The sequence below is a fragment of the Chamaea fasciata genome, unplaced genomic scaffold (genome assembly GCF_029207755.1).
Source record: "Chamaea fasciata isolate MVZ Bird 193981 ecotype frontalis unplaced genomic scaffold, bChaFas1.0.hap1 SCAF_10, whole genome shotgun sequence".
In the NCBI taxonomy this organism is placed as follows: domain Eukaryota; kingdom Metazoa; phylum Chordata; class Aves; order Passeriformes; family Sylviidae; genus Chamaea; species Chamaea fasciata.
In genome coordinates, this window is record NW_027094095.1 from 15,585,519 (window position 1) to 15,603,603 (window position 18,085).

The 18,085-nt window shown below is 41.1% G+C and overlaps 2 protein-coding genes across 7 annotated transcripts in view; both read left to right on the forward strand.

Annotated features, from left to right (window-relative positions):
- Window positions 1-2,804, forward strand: part of ARHGAP29 (Rho GTPase activating protein 29) — a 50,305-nt gene extending 47,501 nt beyond the window's left edge. For all 6 annotated transcript variants that reach the window (XM_066192421.1, XM_066192423.1, XM_066192426.1 and 3 more), the window contains one exon: window positions 878-2,804. In XM_066192421.1, the coding sequence (XP_066048518.1) occupies window positions 878-1,776 (899 nt within the window). In that variant the 3' untranslated portion in view covers window positions 1,777-2,804. The remainder of the gene's footprint in view (window positions 1-877) is intronic.
- Window positions 2,805-10,707: 7,903 nt separating this feature from the next.
- ABCA4 (ATP binding cassette subfamily A member 4) overlaps window positions 10,708-18,085 on the forward strand; it is a 63,997-nt gene continuing 56,619 nt past the window's right edge. The window contains exons 1-4 of the mRNA XM_066192428.1: window positions 10,708-10,773; window positions 13,212-13,305; window positions 13,823-13,964; window positions 15,804-15,943. Coding sequence (XP_066048525.1) covers window positions 10,708-10,773; window positions 13,212-13,305; window positions 13,823-13,964; window positions 15,804-15,943 — 442 coding nt within the window. The remainder of the gene's footprint in view (window positions 10,774-13,211; window positions 13,306-13,822; window positions 13,965-15,803; window positions 15,944-18,085) is intronic.

Below are 18,085 nucleotides of genomic sequence, written 5' to 3' on the forward strand. Positions count from 1 at the left end.
GCAAGTGATAAAACCTGTTTATCACTGCTTGATAGACTGTTTATTTTTGTAAGAATAACAGAGAATTAAATCTTTATAAAGGCTTTTAAGAAATCTGTGTTTATGGAGTCAGAGCTTAAAGTTTTTGGTAAGAGAATATAAAAGTGGTTTGGTTTCTCCCTTTTTTTAAAAAAAAAAAAAGGCAAACAAAACAAAGCCATAATTATGCTGTGACTGCATTTCCGAAATCCACTACAATGCTGTAAACTAATAGCCAGCACTTTATGTATTTTGACGACTCTTCCCCCAAAATGTGTATCATTGCCACTCACTAGAACTAAACCAGAAGGCTTTGGAAAGAGTATTTGTCTGACAAAATCATCAGAGCATTTTGGATATCAATATTTCTGCTTTAAAAACTCCAGGTTTGCTAACCTAATTCTAACTCTTTTTTTTTTTTCCTGTTTATCTGCCTATGCTACTACAGGGGTTTGTTTTAATGTAGGTATGATTTCACATACTTCATTTAGGAGTAACTGTACATAAGCCCTTTTAATTGTACTGATTTTCATCTGATGCTACCAGTTCGGCCATGTCCTGTACATCAACAGTGCGACATCCTGAAACATGTTAAAACTGAAATATTCAGAGATGGCAAAGCACCAGCTAAAAAGCGAAGTGTCTCTTTGTTTTCTCTTTGGTTACAGCTGTACAATATGTGTTTTACTGGTAGTGAAATGCTAACATTTGGTTAGAGTAGGCTATTGCTAGTATACAAGCTATCCCTAAAAACTGTTATCCCTTTAAAATACTAACTGTCAAGGCGTCATTGGAGCCTTGCTGACTTCTCTTTATACTTGGTACAAAGATCCAGTCACATCTATTTGTGTGTTTCTAGGTAATGCCGTGAGTCCAGCTGCAGAGAAAGACAGTGATCCATTCATTTCTCTAGGTGAAGACCCCTGTAAAATGAACTTACTTCCTGTAAAACCCAACCGTCAGCTTGCCAAAGTTCCATTGCGGGCTCCAAGGACAAAACCAGCATCTCGCCCTGTCAGCCTGCCTGTAGACAGAATACTTCCTCCATGTGTTTTGAATGAAAGAAACTCACGAAATGCAGGGGCAGTAAGTTCAGAGAAGCTGGGCAGAAGCCCTACCATTGAAGAAGTCTCAGAGGTGAAGGCACTCCCTGCTGTTGATGCCTGCTGCAGACTTCCTTGTTACGACACCCAGATGCTGCGAAAAGCTTGGGACAAGCAGTACAAACAGTATGATATCACAGCAAGGACAGCAATGATCGTGACTAATGTGCCCCAGGAGATCCGAGCACTCGAGAGTGGAACTGCAGGTGCTTTATCATCCTCATGCAGCCTAGGTAACAATTCAGCTAATGCCATTCTTCCTAATAAGCCATATTCTGTTGTCGGGTCAGGAAGGACAGCAGCAGAAGAGAATGGTCCTGATGTTAATCCTCTTGCTGCCTTTAGGGCACCAAGAACATTGCAACCACCCCCAGGGACATTTTATAAACCACCCTCTAACAAATCAAAAGAAAATGGAGAAGGTTCTTCTGCTAAAGCTTGTGCTCCAACCAGTGCTAGCTCTGTGCTCCCCCAGGATAATACTGTGAAACTGGCTAGGAGTTCTGTACTTCCATCAGGTGATGCTGAACAAAACACAAATGAACAGAAATCTAGCTCAGAGGTTATTCACCCCACAGATCTGAAGCCCACTTATCACAGACTGAGACCAAAAAGGATCCAAGAACTGGAACACAGGGAAGCTCATTTTGTATAGGGTGCAAACTCCTCTTGGACTATATGCAATTTTGTTCATGTTGCCAGTGGAGGCTTCCCTTTGCCCCCTTACCTTTGCCTTCCCTTGAGAATCCCACTTTTGTGCCATATTGGAGTTATTTTTATATATGCAGCATTTTAAAAATGGGGGGGGGGGGGAGACCTGGGGAACTGTGAATTAAATAAGTCAACCTTTTTGTAGTTCAGTAGCTTTCAATAAAGATGTAATACATTCCCAGTCTAGAAACAATTAATGGGTTCATTGAATAAGACATTGAGCTTCATTTCATTGTGTGGAATGGAGTGCTTATTCATAGAGACACAGCTATTTTTTCTTAATAGATGTTATAATAAAAATGGAAGATTTAATGTTCACTGTCTAAGCATAAACCAAAGCTTGTGCTTTGCTCTGTAAAAGCATTTGTTCATTTTTCTAATCTGTGCAATTAAAGCTTTGCTCTTGAACAGGCTTACATACTGGCCAGCATGGCCATAATTATGTATCATATGTGTATATTTTAGGCAGACATGGTTATCTGTTGCCAGTTTTCTATGTTGTCACTTTAATTTTTTTTTTTTTTTTGTACAGCAGGGATGCACCTACTGAGCTTTACTATTGAGAAGCAGCAATCAATTCACATCTGGTTTCTTGTATAGCTTAGTGAGTGGGACAAATGTGCTCAGCCTGTTTCACTTGGGTGCCCTTCTGGACACAGTTGCCGTGGTGCTCTTTCCCAGGTGAATGAAGAGGCAGTGATTTGCTTGCTACAGATCAGTTTCACCACTTAACCTGGTGTAACTGAAATTAAGATCCCTATTTCCAAATTTCCATGAAGCAGCTAAAAATAACCAAAAATCAGCATTAGTAGGTGCATCTAATGGTTTTCACTTTGTATTAAATGGTTTTTATGTGTACACTGTGTTATATTTGCTTTAAAATATATTAACTGTTAACATTTCAGTGACTCTATGGCTTCTGTATCTGGATTTCTTCTAACTTATTAAAATACAGATGTTTGGCCTTTGCAATAGTGTAGTACTCTCCTGCATCTTTCTCCTGGGGCTAGGGGGTGGCCTGCTTTTCTTTATGGGATTACAATTAGCAGCGTGACCCTTTCTTGCGTACTGGAGAGTACAGTTGTTTCAGCATGGCACTTTCTAGTGATGTAAGCACCAGGATGACTCTCGAAGGACAGCAAATACAAAGAATCACTTTTCTGTTTTTGCAACAGGAAATACACTGGACTTTAATACACCATTACCTTTGCTAATCTTCCCAAAACACTGCAGATAAAATCCCACACTCTGTTTGGTGGACATAATCTGATTTTTATGTCCAGAACTCACAATGCTGGACTTTGATTCCTTGTCGCATTTCCACAGAAGCACAATTTGTATTCTTGGCAAAGGCCATCCTATCACTGGATGGTTCTGGCCATGCTCAGGGTCATTTTTTTGGGGAGCTGTCTCTTATTACTGAAAAGCTGAAAGTCCCAGATGCTGCCGTCTGCATAGACTGGTGTTGGGAGTTGCTGAACAAAGTCTGTGGAAAGGCTTCTTGACATAGATGGGAATGTGTTCTTCTTTGACAATAGAAGAGTGGACTTATATACTTACAACTGGTTCATGAATCATTAAAGACAGTGTAGCATAACTTCATAGTACAGTTGTGAAAGGATCAATATTGATTAGGACCACAAGATAGCAAAATAATTTGTGAATTATCATTAAATTTATTGTCTCACTGTATTTAAATGTTTTAGCATGTCTAGCATTGAATATGGTAATGGCTTAAGAAATTAATTAAACTTCTTGATTTAATAATTTCTTAATAATTTCTTAATTTGATAAAGCTCTTTGGCTAGTGTGATGGAGGGTCTCTAGTACTCCCCAGAGCAGGCTCCTGAGATAGAGAAGTACAACAGCGAATACTGTGAGAAACAGACAAACGTTTCTTAATCAAGTCATAGTACCAGTTATTACTGGCTCTTGCCACACTCCTTTTTATGTAACATCTGCTTCCATGTTTTGCTAGTCCGAAAGGTTTCAGTTCTTTTTGAGGTGTTTCTCCCACAGCGCCGCAAGCGCCAGCGGGCTGGGCTGGGAGCGGGGAGAGCGGGGCCCGGCGCCTGTGCCTGGGGATCTGTAGGCGTTTTACAGCCCCATGTTATTTCGAGGAAAACATCCATTTCAAAAGATGATTTACGTGTCCCAGCTTTGTAATGCCTTCGACTGTTTTTATGTAATACGAGCGAAGTAGCAAGGGCAGGACTTTGGAAATGGCAACCTTTGGAGGCCGTGTAAGAGTTGTGACCCTGCTGCCCGGCGCGGCGGCAGCGCAGGAGCGGCCGCGGGGCGGGCCGGGGTTCTTGTCGAGCCTTCCCGCCAGCTCGGGGGCAGCGCGGCCTGCGGGGGAGGCTGGGAGGCCGCGGCTCCAGGGTCGCTCCGTGACTCTTCAGTTGAAAATTTCCGCAAACATTTGCACGCTGGCTTCGCGGCCGTGTTGTGTTCGGCCCGTACGTTGAGGGCGCGCCCGCCCTGTGAGGGAGCGCGGGCCGGCGGCCGCGGCGGCAGAGCCTAGTGGAAAATACTTTGGTTTCCTTTGGAACTGGAAATGTGTCGGCTAGCCCCTGTTGTTTCTTTTGGTTCAGATGCAGATTTTTCTCGGTCTCGCTTTGAAATGGCTTCACTCCAATGGAACTGCAGCAATCCTACCCACCTGCCCCAGATGACAGGCTGTGGGTCACGCAAAGTGCCAGAACACCCTGCAGCTTGAGCTCTGGGGAGGAAACCTTTTGCTGTCAGATTTGTTTGGCAATTGCATTTTCTGAAGTCGTAATGGACTGCCTCATCCCTCTTAAAGCTTTGGCAGAGTACCGACTTCTGTAAGTCGCTGACCTAATTAGTCATGACAGCTGTTAGTTTAGTAGGGCCCCTGATGCTACCAGAGGTACCCTTCTGAAACCATCTTCTCGAATACAGGTTTTGTTCAGAGCTGAAGAAATACAGAAATAGCAATATCCTAGTCTAGGCTTGATTGTGCCTGGGTAGGTCATATTGCATATTTGAGAGGATTTTTATTCATGAGTTCTTAAACTTGGAGATTGAGCTGTTCTGTATCGAGCAGGGGATTAAAACAATCTCCTTACAACTGAGCAGTGTTATTCTGTGAGTGCTAACTGCATCTAAGATATGTGTTTCTTTGCTGCCAAGCTGAACATTCCTTCAGAAACCTTTGTCTTTCAGCAGTGCTCACACATGAGGTAAGCTTTTGTGGTAAGTTTTCAAGGTTTTTGTTGCTTCTGTGTAGGAAGTCTGTGTTTTGCTTGCAAATCCGTGAACTCTTTAGCTTCCGTGCAGCAGAGGCCTAATGGAGCTAATGTGAGAGCTGACACGAAACACTCTGCGAAGGCAGCACAGGTATGGTAACGTTGGTAACTTAGCTCAGAGCGTGTTTGTACTTTTTGAGTGACTTTGCTGCATGCCACTGTGGCTCACCATACAGAGTGATCTCAGAGAACTTAAACTTAGTTCTGTTTGGGAGAAATTAAACTGGAACATGTGCTTCAGCACCATACCTGATGTGCTGCAACTGCTAATGCACCTTCAGCGCTTTCGGTCTGTGCCTAGAGCTCATCTGAGGGAACCCTTAGGCACGTAATGCTTGGGTCCTGGGTCCTCAGCACCCACTGTTTCACTATAGAGGTGCTCTTGTTGGGCCATCCCACCTGTCAATGTACAGGTAATATGTTGGGAAAACAGAACAATGTTTCAACTTCCCATTAGTAAAGGGGGGCGGGGAGGGACAGGGAATGTCTGATATTTACAAATGGTGTTATTTGGGATATTCATGGAAATAGGCTTCTCTCCAAAGAATCCTTCTGTAAGACTTACCTGCATGCCCATTTATATTCATAGAAAGAGGGGAATGCTTTTTCTAATTTAGAGATCCAAGAAACCCTTAGAAAGTGTTTCACTCCTAGGTAGAAGAAAAAGCTATCCTAAACCTTCCAAAATGTTAAATGTTTGAGGAAGGTGAATGCTAGAAAAATCCTCTCTCCTTCAGGCCTTGTGCAGCTGGATGACAGAACAGTGTCTATATGAAGTAAGCTGAATTATGCCAGAAGTAAAAACATGCCGTGTGTGTTTCCACTGCTTTGTGCTTGTTTATCCACAGATTGGGGTGATTAGCCCACTGCTGGGTTTGCATAAGAATGGGATCTGTTTAAGATTCCACATTTCTCTGTGGAGAGTCTCATTGTGATTGTCTCTGATTCATAGAAATACACCTTTCAAACAGAAGCTCCATGGAGCCTTTTCTTAGCCTCTCTGATTTTTTATCATTTGATCCTGGTTTGAAAGAACTTCCCATTCTTGTCTTTCAGGTTATTTATTTCAGAGGGAGGCCTCTGAAATACACAGGAAACGCCTAAAAAGCTTCAGCTTGGGTTTTCCCCTGTAGTTTGAGATAGTTGGGTGCAAAACTTACCTTAACTCAGAAAGCCCCAACCTGTGTTTGTGTAGTTTTCTTTCCACACACGTAGCTATATCTGTTTATTGATATAGGATACATTAATGCACACCCACTCCTACAGTTAGTGTAGGCAGAATTGTGTTAGCATTAATTGTGTTAGCTTTCTAGTGAGCCTGTGTCGAGGGACATGCTCTTCTACATGCATAAGAATGTCTCACAGGTTAGGAAATGGTTTGGGTGCTGGAAAGCATTGTTGAACATTAGAAGTGCTGACCCATGAGCACACCCAATACACCTAGTTATGCATATTTTCAAAGCTATCTTTTCAGATAATTTTTAAATTCTCCTTATTTTACAGAAATATTTGCTTGTGGTTATTACTGGGGATGTTTTTATAATTTGCTGGACAAATAGCATTTAATCAGACTTGATTTTTGTAGTCAAAAGTCAGGAAGCCTGGAAAAAAGAAAACAAAATCCTGATATTTAAAACAGCTGTTAAAACTCTGGCGTATGTGTGTGAGGTAAGGGGATATCACAACACACATGCCATATGACCCCATGTATTGCATGTAAGTGCTCATGAAGCACGCCACAGGGAACTTTTATATTGTGAGGTATCTACTGTAGGCATAAGAACTGTCACCAAACATCTATTTCCACTTATTGCTTTCTTTATGTTCTGATATGTAAGTGGAATGTCTCATGTTTTGTTGTTGCTGGCAACAAACTACAGATCTTTAGGAAATAGCAGAGTCATAGTGATGACTGTGGGTAGAGCTACAGTGAAATTGTACAGTGTGCTCCATAAGTTGAACTGTATTTTACCCTCTCATTTAAAGTGATAGGCCCTGCATAAACTTTCTCTGTTTACTTCTGAAGATCCCTTTGTAAAGCTAAAAAGCAGAAGTGGGTTACAGGAACAGTTGATGTAGTTGACCATAGAAAACAAAATATACCCTACCATCATCCAATTGTGATGTAAAAAATCTAATTAGGAGAGATTAGTTTAATCTGTTAGAGCTGTTTCTGCAAACATGAGGACACCAAAAAGAGATCCATTTTCTTAAAATAACTTGCCTTAGGATTTTAGAGGTAAAATGCTTGTTTGCAGGATGAAACAATTAAATTATCTATTTGCCTTACACATTGTGGTCAGGCTTAAACACAGTTTGCAGCTGAGAAGCAGCGCAGTGCTGGTTTCTTTGCTTTGCACTGCCATTAGTCATAGTTAGCTTCTATCTGTGGCTGTATGAAACTTTGTTTCTCTGTCTAGATTGAAGTAGGGTGGGTCTTACCTGTGGTAAGAACATATGCTCAACAGAAATTAGATTAAAACCACTTGTAAAAGAGGAGGTTGCCATGGAATCATAGAATAGAATCATTAAGGTTAGAAAGGACCTCCAAGATTGAGTCCAACCTTTGACCAAAAACACCACATCAACTACACCATAACAGTAAGGGCCATGTCCAGTAATTTCTTGAACACTTCCAGGGACATTGACTCCACCACCTCCCTGAGCAACCCTTTCAGTGAAAAAATTCCTCCTGAAAACTAAACTGAACCTTCCCTGGCACTGCTTGAGGCCTTGCCCTCTTGTCCAGTCTCTGATTTCCTGGGAGAAGAGGCCAGCCCCCATCTTGCTACACCCTCCTTGCAGGCAGTCGTGGAGAATGGTAAATTCTCCCCTGAGCCTCCTCCTCTCCAGACTGAACCCCAGCTCCCCCAGCTGCTCCTCACAGGACTCACCCTCCAGACCTTCCCCAGCTTCACTGCCCTTTTCTGGTCACCCTCCAGCCCCTCGGAGTCTTCCCTGAGGGGACGGGCCCACAGCTGGACACAGCACTCAGTGTGGCCCCACTGGTGCCGAGTATAAGGGGACAGTCCCTGCCCTGGTCCTGCTGGCCACACCATTCCTGATCCAGGCCCGGATGCCACTGGCCTTCTTGGCCACCAGGGCACATGCTGGCTCTTGAACAGCTGCTGTCAGTCAGCAACCCAGGTCCTTTTCCACTGTGCAGCTTTCCAGACACTCTTCCCCAGTCTGTAGCACTGCCTGGGATGGTTATGACCATTTGGCAAATGGTTGTCACACTGGCCGATCTCCAGCCAATCTGGGACTTCCCTGGTTTACCAGGGTGGATGATAAATGATGGAGAGAGGCTTGGCCAGTTCTGTCAGTACTCCTGAGTGGATCCCATCCTGCTTCATCAACTTGTGAGTGTCTAAGTGGCACAGCAGGTCACTAACTGCCTCCTAATAGATTGCAGGGGAAGTGTTCTGCTCCCCATCCCTGTCTACCAGCTCAGGGGACTGGCTGCCCTGAGGACAACCAATCTTTATGTTGAAGACTGAGGCAAGGAAGGCATTAAATACCAAGGCCTTTTCCTCATCCTTGGTTACAGTGTTTCCCTCTGTATGCAATAAAGGATGCAGATTTCCTTTGGCCCTCTTTTTGTTGTCAATGCATTTATAAAAACACTTTTTATTATTTTTCACAGTGGTTGTCAGTTTGAGTTCTAGCTGAGCTTTTGCCATTCTGATTTTCTCACTACGTGACCTAACAGTGTCCTTGCACTCTTCCTGAGTTGGCTGCCCCTTCTTCCAAAGGTCATAAGCTCTTTCTTTTTCCCTGAATTCCAGTGAAAGTACCCTGTTCAGCCGAGGTTGGTCTTCTTCTCTGCTGGCTCACCTTTCAGCACATAGGGATGGCCAGATCCTGTGCTTTGTTACCCTTTGTGCCAGAACCCAGGTTAAAGAGGGTGGTTTAGGTGGCACCTGTGTGCAGGGGCTCCAAGGCCCTGCAATGGTGCTGAGAAAGGAGCAGAGTGCAGAGTGCAGTGCTCTGCTCTTGGAGCTGCAGTGGGCTCTGGAGGAAATCTGGAGAGTGTTAAATTCAGTGAAGCAGGTTTGTGGAGGCTTTTCAAAGGTGTCCCCAAAGCCCTGTGAAGGGGAAATAAAAAGGCAAACACTGCCATATGCTTTTTACAATTTTAGTTTTTTTAATAATGAAGGCTGGATTGTTGTTCAGCTTCTACTTGGAAGAACAATCACAGGGAAGCTGTTGTAGTGCTCATACAGAGTCATCACCCAGCATGAGCAATAGTGGGAGGTTTTGCTGCATTGCTGTTTCAGACACCCTTTACAGATGAAAATCTAAAGGGAATTCAGTGTTCACTCAGTTCAGAAGTGTCATGGTCTTTTTCTGATTTTAGGAGAGTGTTGTTATCTGTGTAAATGAACTTCTCTTTTGGAAATTGAATTTCTTCCAGTGTCTCTTCTCTTTCTGATTGCAGCAGTCCCAAGCCACCACTGATTTTATGAGCAGGGTGCTGTCTGTAAAGAGTGAAGATAGATCTCCACCATGACCAATCACTTCAGAAGTTCATATACCTGCTCAGTCCAAGTGGACTTCTCCACACATTATTACTAGGTACTATTCTTTATCATGGTTCTACTGGGCTTTTTTATGACATTGTTTTGCTCTACTTAAAGTAGTAAAGCTTGAATCTTAAGCACACTGTTAGTTTTTCTGAGTAATGGCCAGATAGGAAAGGATATTTCAGGATTGAAAATTAATTATTCTTTATTTATTCTGCGCATTCATAAAGAAACTACTCTTCAATCATTTAAATCCCATAAAGCAGTAATAAAGTAGGAAGTTGATGCAGGTAGCAAATTTAAATGATTTGTTTGTTTTTTAACAGGCCCATTTATCTGATATTTGGATTTATATGTCAAATTTCCTTTTTCCTTTGGTAGGTAAAAATTCCTGGTGATTATAAAGAGTCATGAACCTGAAAGGCAGAGCATGCAATGGTTTAAATTCTGTGGTATATCTACCAAAATGTAATGGGAGTTGCTGAATTTAAAAACAAAAATAGGAGATGCTGTATTTTTTTAAGGAAATGGCAGCAGAATGGACTTGCTTTTATAAAATCTATTTCAGACTCTGTTAATCATGATACATTTATCATGTCCAAATGGTAAACCTAATTGTATCATATAGCTAAACAGTTTTATATAACTAATGTCTAGTAGTAAATCCATCTTTTCTTGGGAAAATATTAGTTTAAAACCACAGATTGATTGTGATAAATGATGCAACTATTAACTGCCTTCATTACATGCAAGTCCAAGTTAATAGCCAAATTTAATGTTCATGACTTTTTTTACTCAAAAGAGATATTTTTCCTCTCTGCTCCTTTTTGGTGCTGATAAATGTGTCATAGGAAGTCGCCTCCAAACAAAGGAAACTCACGATTTTTCATGCATGATAGTGGATCAAGTGCAAAATTAAATGGTGCAGACAATGAAAGGAACCGATCTCTGTGATAGCATAATCTTAAAATAAGAATGGAAAGCTGTTATTTTGCTCTAAGGTCTGTTTCTGCTGTCAGCTGAGAAATGGCCATCTATCTTTTGCCACAGGTTAATCAGAAGTATTGATGCAAAAGAATGAGCTTCTTTAGGCAAGTCAGACTTCTACTCTGGAAGAACTGGATCCTTCGGAAAAGACAAAAGGTAAAGTATTCATCTTTGGATTTCAGGTTTGAACCATGCACTCCACTGGATTAAGTGACTGATACATTTATCAGCATACAAAACTCTCAAGTCCCTCGAAGAATCACGTGTGATCTTTGTAGGGGTCTGTTATCTGGCATCTTGTCTGGTGCAGTTTGCAAAGCTGCTCTTACAGACCAAACATGGAATAGCTGTGTTGGGATTTTCTTTGACAAACAATACTGTGTACCAGAAGAATTGTGGGTAGCAACATTTATATATTTTCACATAAAAAGATCTGTTGTTAGAAAACATCAGGAGCACCATTCAGCTCAGGAAGGTTTGATTCCTAATTTTAGATTTGCTCTTCATACTCAGCTGCTCTTGGGTGTGATTCTACTTAGGACCTTACAGTTCACACAGATTGTGTCTTTTTTAGTGTGGCTGAATGACATAAGTAAAGCAAAAGCCAGAAGTATTTTAAGTACTTTTAAATGCTCTTAGATCTTATGATATTTTGTCTTACAGCACAACTTCATTGCAGAGTCAACAGTTGATCCACAGCCAATTTAAGCTTCTCACATTTATATGGTCTTATCACTGTGCTTGCTCCATTAAAGCTCTCTCTGGATATTATATTTCTCCGTGCATGTTGCTGGGATTTCTAACTATTTATCGTGTGATTCTGCAGGCTTATGGGCTGCTTTCTGATACTTCTAGTGAATTCTTTGACACCTTTGTGTCCTCTGGATAAGGTCCACAGGAAAGAATCAGAGGTCTGACAGCACTGGTCTGTCCTTACCACACAACACATTGTGTACCAGGTTGAAAGCAAGCTTCTCCTGGGCTTCAGACTTCAATCTTTTCCAAACTAGCTAATTCAGACAGAAAGGAGGTACCATATTCAAGTCTGAGGATGTTGTATTTACTGGGGATGAAGAAAGAATCAACATCTGAGCATTAACACAGTAACTCTGCAGCAAAGGTGGACCAAGGAGTTTCACCAGTTCTTGCCTCTCTGAATTTATGAGTGTTTAGTCCTTGTCCCAAATGGTTTACACAAATGGATGGCAATAGATGTTGATCAGATCTTGTGGACCCTGCTGGCAAGGGTCTGTAACACTACTCTGAGCTGTGCACAACAGCTGTCAGGTTTCCCTCTCTAATGATTGTGTAATTTACCCTTTGCTGCTGGTAAGATTCGTCTGCTTTTAAAAAGATCAAGCATGCATAACTTCCGTGGTGGTGGTGGGTGGGTTTTTTTGTTATTGTTCTGTTTTAGAAAGGAAACCCTTAAGAGGAAAAACATGAAATAGCAAATTGTTGCCTGGTGTAAAGCTTTCTACCCTTTTGCTTTAAGCATATGTTGTGCCTAACTAAAGCTGTTAGACAAAATTATAGTAGAAAAACTGGGCAGCTCCAAAAAAAAACCGGTTTTTAATCGTGCTGTGAAGTGCCTTTTGCCCAAAACAACATTCATGTGTAACCCATCTTGTCTTTGGCTCTGCTGCTATGTACATTATTATTACATATTTGGTGCCTGGCTGAGAAGGAGGGAGCAAAGGTAAAGAAACAAGGAGGGCTTTCCTGTGCATGACTACAACCCTTGTTCTGAAGATATTTTGTCTTGGCTGTTACAGGGAGGAGCAAAAAAATGCCATGTGCCTGGACACAAAAATCCCATCGCTGCTCCTCAGAGTCCAAGGCCTGTGTTAGAGGATCAAAGGATTGTAGTTTCAAACCTCTGCCAAAACACACAGAGGCAGCAAAACAAACTGAAACACAGGAGTGGAGGAAACAGACTGAAACGCAGGCAGGATGTTCCTCTGTGGTAAAGCAGTGCCCTTGATTTTCTGGCATGACACTGGAGCCGGTGACTGTTCTAAGTGAAAAGTCTGGGCAATAAGTGGCCTTTGGTAGGGTCTTCTGTGTTGTTGAATAAGGGGTTTGATCTTAGTACATACATTTCTACAGGTATTAGAAAATTAAAAACATTGAAATGGATGACGACAAAAAGAAGCAAAAGTAAAGGTCAAAGTATGTAAAGCTTATGCTGAAGTCTTTGGGTAAGCACAGTACTGACAGCCTGCTAATGAGCCCAGCAGTGTCAAAGTGTGGATTAAAAAGATCCTTTTGTCTCTTATATCTAATCCTTATTGTAGATTCATGGAATACCTTCTGCCTCTTTCTACCTCAGTCAGGATGCTTAGATATTTCTTTAGAAGAGTTGGAGAAGCCACTGAGTACAGAGTGAATGGTTATGCTTCATGGCATTCTGATGAAATCCTCTGTTGGGTGTCCTTTTCAAATGGTGAAACAGGCAAAGGATAGTTGTGGGCACGTGCTGCACTGGGTTTTTCTGCTGTGAGAGGAGGTCTCATCACTTCAGCCACCTAGTGACTCTATGGTGGTCTATGTGTAAAATTTATTTTTCATTTCCTTTTTTCCTTTTTTTCCAGCTTCGTTTTCTAGTGGAGCTTGTATGGCCTCTGTTACTGTTTCTTGTACTTGTCTGGCTGAGGAAAGCCAATCCACTGTACCGCCAACACGAATGTAAGAATGTTTAAGATGTTATCATGATGTGACTTGCATGTCGTGGCCAGGTGTTCTCAGACAAAGGTATTGGGAGCTGTTTGCAGACTGTTACTGTCCAGTGATGAAAGAACAGACTTCAGTTCGAGTAGCTTAGTTATTTGTAGCCATGTACTGTAAGACTTACCAGTGAAGACATTAAAAAAACACCTAGTTTTCCTGTGAGATGCTTTCTGCTCAGACTTACTTGGGGTCTCAAGATGCTGTCTAGTTTTGGATTTCTCTAATTCTGGTACTGAGAAAGTACTACCTCACTACCAATTTAAAAAAGCCCTTGACATTATTCAGAATTAATTTCTGTTGAAAATGGCCATATTGATTATATTGGTGACTTCTTTTTTCTCAGTAAAACATAAACCATATGATTCCTATCACATTCCTTCTGTAGAGGAAGCCAACACATCATACTATTTATGTTCACAAAGGCTGCATTAGAAAAGACACCTAACAATTAATATTTTGTGTTTCAATACTCTAGGTCACTTCCCAAACAAGGCAATGCCATCAGCAGGAACACTGCCATGGTTACACGGCATCTTCTGTAACATGAACAATCCCTGTTTCCGCAGCCCAACCCCCGGAGAGGGTCCAGGTGTAGTGTCCAACTACAAAAATTCCATGTAAGCAGATCTGTATGTGTGAGTCTGGGTGGCAGCAATATGGGCCTGCTAGGGAACTGCTCAGAGCTTGCTCTGGGCACCTGTTGGGTGTTCATGGGCATGAATGATGCAGGGAGAAAGGCTGGAGTATCCTCACTTTGCTTGGAAGGGCCTCTCACTATTCACCAAGGAATATTTTAAAGAATTGTTCTGTGGTGTGAATGAAGAGGAAAGATAATAACACACCAGTGTGCAAACAGTGGAAGACAAAGATTTTCAGTTCTAGCTCTTTGGTTTCATGCTATTAATGGTCAGCAAAGTTGAAACAAAGCTCGCAATGGTAGGTTTGGCCTTTTAGAGAGAGACTTCAGTGCAAGTCTCTAGGGAACATGTTCACTTAATAAAATCCATAAGAACCTGCTTACTAAATGTCTTGGGACAAACCTTTTTGATAAAAGAGCGTGGAATCCCTAAGCCTTTTCTCATCACTAGAGCTGTCCCTTCTGACTGAGATCTCTGATGAAGTAGCAGCAAATAGGAACCTGCACTGCTACTTCTTATATAGCACCGGTTTTGGCTATATACTTGTGAAACTTTAATCAGCACATAACCTTCAGATACTAAGCTTGTTTGTAAAATAGGAGGATGGGAGATTTCCAGACTATTACTGAGAAAGGGCTGTGGGAGTGTTTTATTGCATTGTTTGTTACAGCTGAGTCATGGAAGAAAGTGTAGCAGACAATGATCCTTAGAGCAAAAAACCCCACTAGCCTAAATATAAAAAATGCTGCAAATCTCCCTGTTGCAAAGTCCACTTTGGAGCATCCAATGATTAGAACTGATGAGCTAATAATGTGAAGGCCATTGAAGCCCCTGTCATGTGAAAGTCTGTAACGTGGACTTAACTCACCATTTGACCCTTTGTTCCTAGTGAACAGGATTTAAAATTACTGAACATTTTTGGTGGGGTACAGTCAGATGCGCAGTGAAGCTAGAGGATTCTGTTTTCTGTACATCCTAGTTTTTCTAGGTTGCTTGTTACAGAGCAAACTGCCACTCTGTCAGTCCCAGTAAATTCAGTGCACTACAGCAGAAGTAAATTCATTGTGTTTTCTGAAAGAATTTGGTCCTTCCTGTTTGTTGTTTCCTGTAAGCTAAAATGAGTCATGTGGACTGAGATACACTATTGCATGCATGGAAAAACATAATACTGTTAAAGAAGTGTAATGAAGTGTACCTGATAGTAAGAATTTTTTATGCTTGTTCATAAACACGGGATCTGGTTGCATCCTTGCTTAGAAAAACTGCCTGTGACTATTTGTTACTTGTGTTTTCCTGCTCCTTCTAGAAGAAATATTCTGAAGAGACCTAACAGGTGGGGGGGGGGGGGGGGGAAGGATGTTTCTGTTTGTGAATAATTCCGTGTCACTTGCTAGGCTGAGCATGTGCCCAGAGTGCCCCATTCACCAGCTGTAGCTGGGTCTGGGCTAGAACCAGGGCAGATTTGCACTCTGTGAGATACAGGTTGTCTGAGAAGGTCCCCTGTCCCCAGAAAGACCAGCATGGCTAATGAAAAATATTATGAATGGCCAACCTTCTGCAACACCAGTAGCCCTCTTAAGACTTCTGTGGACTTTCAAATCTAACTGAACCCCAGACTACCTGAAACTGAGGACAGAGCAACTTTTTTTTTCCTCATCTCTAATACAGAGTCAACTTTACTTTTTCTTTTCTTTTTTTTTTCTTTTTTAGTTTTTTTTTTTTTTTTTGTTTGCTTTTTTGGAGGTTTTTTTTTTACTTGAAAGGTTCTCAAGAGTCATCACTCTTAAATTATTATATATTCATTGTTTCTCCTTTCAGCCTTGCAAGGGTATATAGAGATGCTCAGGAGCTTTTACTGGAAGCCCCTGAAATCCATGACCTTGGAAGAATCTGGGAAGAACTGATCATAATGACTCAGTTTATGGAAACAATGAGAACTAATCCTGAAAGAATTGCAGGTAATTGTTGTGTCTATATCCTTTAGAGGATTTAATTTTTCCTTCTGAGAGCTGGATAGTAGTTACTTTGGAGGCTGGCAACATTATAATACATTTCACATGTAGCTGTTACTCTGCTGTTGTTAGGGTGAGTTAAAATCTGTTCAGTGACAAACACCTGTCATTTAAGGGAGAGAGGCAGTCAGCTCCGTTTTATAATTATCTTCCTTAAATAACTATAGACAAAACTTGAAAAGCATGGATATCTCACCACAAAAAGTAAAACATGGCTGAAGAAATGTCAATAATTATTATAGTAAAAGCAGAAGCAGTGAGAAGTTTTCACTGGGAGATGCAGAAGAATGGAAAATTAGGAACATGTCTGAATATATGCCAGTACCATGACCCAGAGAAGTGCTTAGAGGTGTTTTGTCACAGTCTTAGCTAAAACAGGTTTGAAACAGTGAAGAAGGAAACTCCTCATAATGTTTTTAGAAAGAGAAAGCATTGAACACTTATAAACAGAACTGCAAATCGCAAATTCATTGCATTAACTTTTATTTAAAGCAACTTGCCAAGCTCAAAACACAGTCCTGGGGAAAACAGGAAATGGTATAGTTATTAACTTTTTGGACTTGAAGTAAAGGATTTGAAAAGGTACTCCTAAAACTAAAGGTATAAAAATGGTCTGGCTTTGTGAATTGATCTGTCCCATTCTCAAATCCTCACAGGAAGACCATTCTTACTAAAATTAGTCACTCTCCATTTATTTTAATAGGATGTGTATAAACCATCTGATACACATGGTCCACTATCCTATCAGAGATTTATAACTAGGAGTAAAAACAGGATTTTCTCCTTGTAAATAACAGTGAGACAACCAAATACCCCAGAATGTAAACAAGAACTTAAGTATAATCTGAGCTGTTGTTTGTACCCAGCCATAGAAATCAAACCTGACTATTTAAAGGCAAGGAAAAGCATGCCATGCTGTGGGTTTGCTATGTATTGCTAAGTGACCACACCCCATGGTTTAGGAAGTTGCCTTTGCATCCCGTATCAAATTTACTCATGAAATATAGAGTGCATTCCCATCAATCCTGTGACATATAATGTTAATGATCCTTCAGAATCTGTGGGGGTTTTAAATGAGTTTTACTTTTAAAAAAATAGCAGTTTGGAATTTCCTATTATATAAAACATAGTAAGGTCAGTTCTGAAGCTTAACTAATAAAATATGAATTGCCATCTTTTTCATACAGAAAAAGTTACTGAAAGATTGGCTATTTAAGTTGTCTGTTTTTACAGCTTATTACTATTGCTTTTAATTAACAATCTTCATAGAATAGCTGCAAAGTTGAACAAGATTTGCACATGTCAGAGTTAAAATTGCCCCTTCTACTGGTTCCTGAAATCAGACCTACCTCTTGATCCCAGACCTTCCTTGTCCCAGTCTCCGTTTGCACTGACAGTTTTGATGAGATGTGCTCTTGTGGTGTGCTTTTTCCTCCACACTGCCTGGATTCCAGGACAGGCATCAGTAAGAATATGAGGGACAGACCCCTGCTATTGTTTTCAGTGTTTACTGCTTGAATAAATATGTGGAGAAACAATTGAAGAAGTTCTCAGGCCCTGTAGCCTCAGGCTAGAATATGCTTAGTGCAGACGGAATTGTGGAAGTTAGTTGGCAAACTCTGATAAGACTCAGCTCACAGAATGGAGGGCAGATTTATTAGAAATGTCTATAGTTACATTCCCTATGTCAGTAGGATACACACTGCTCCTGTTAGTTTCAATTGCCTGTTCTAAGGACTGGAAGAATTAGAGCTATTCAAGAATTCTTTACCACCAAAGTCTGTGGATGCTGTGTGAGGTACCTTTAATAAAGTTATAATAAATATTCGATGAACATGAGCTAAGTTAAGTTAGCTTATGTTTATTGAATAACAACTCCAGTTAAGTTTCCAAACTTGTCTCTTGCACGATGTTGAGGCAGAGTTCTCACTGATCAGGTTTGTAGCAGAGACAAGTTTTAAAATATTGGAACTGTTTGACTTTAGGAGCAGCAGTGTTTTGAGTATTGTCACAGAGAGTATCAGGGAAATTTGGTGGCCCCTTATATGTGTCTAATTTAACTGTGGGTGGCCTCACTGGCTTGCCTGA